This window comes from Penaeus monodon, chromosome 27 (assembly GCF_015228065.2).
Source record: "Penaeus monodon isolate SGIC_2016 chromosome 27, NSTDA_Pmon_1, whole genome shotgun sequence".
Classification (NCBI taxonomy): Eukaryota; Metazoa; Arthropoda; class Malacostraca; order Decapoda; family Penaeidae; genus Penaeus; species Penaeus monodon.
Genome location: NC_051412.1, coordinates 25,422,050 through 25,422,790, shown reverse-complemented (window position 1 = coordinate 25,422,790; position 741 = coordinate 25,422,050). Strand labels below are relative to the sequence as shown.

The following is a 741-nucleotide window of genomic DNA, read 5'->3' as shown; positions in this document are numbered from 1 at the left end:
TGTTACTTGTATTGCAATGAAGGAGAACAAATACTACATATAGCAGCTTAAAATTATCCATTGTTGCAATGTTATTTTGATAATGAGCAAGATGTTACAGATGTTGGGTGAATCTTCAGTTTCCTACTAATATACAGTGTTTTTGTAATCTTGCTAATGTATATAATTCTGATAAAGATTAAACAGAAATGGGAAACTTCTGGCTCATGTTGAAGGCATTCATTTTCATTTATATATTTTTCCTACATATGTTGATAAAACTATGGAACAAACTGGATTTTTCCATTATTGCTCAGAGACGGACAAATGTTTTCCACAATCTGTTGAGTTTGTTCAAATTTCTGTTCTAGGGTTGCTAAATGCAGAGTCCTGTAGGATGGGTGCTCCTGCCTTCATCTCCTTCCCGCACTTCTTTAATGCCGATCCATACCTCCTAAACATGGTCAATGGTCTAAAGCCAGAGGAAGAGAAACATGCTTTCTACATGGATATTATTCCGGTAATTGTTTTTCCTCTTTTACGAACTTGTATTATTTCTACAACTCAAAAATATTACACCTATATCTCGTCTGATCTGCACACTGCACCTTCTTTCCTCTTGTAATGATTTGTATACTACAGGAACTGGGAACACCAATGAATGTGGCAGCAAGAGTACAGATCAACATCCGCATCCAGCCATATGAAGGAACAGGAAAGTTCCATTTCCATCGCATTGAGTGAGTAGCCTTCAAGATGTGC

The 741-nt window shown here is 36.7% G+C and overlaps 1 protein-coding gene across 1 annotated transcript in view; it reads left to right on the top strand.

Moving 5' to 3' along the window:
- LOC119590723 (protein croquemort-like) overlaps positions 1 to 741 on the top strand; it is a 15,083-nt gene that overhangs the window by 13,302 nt on the left and 1,040 nt on the right. Inside the window, exons 10-11 of the mRNA XM_037939411.1 lie at positions 351 to 499; positions 622 to 719. Of these exons, the coding sequence (XP_037795339.1) occupies positions 351 to 499; positions 622 to 719 (247 nt within the window). The remainder of the gene's footprint in view (positions 1 to 350; positions 500 to 621; positions 720 to 741) is intronic.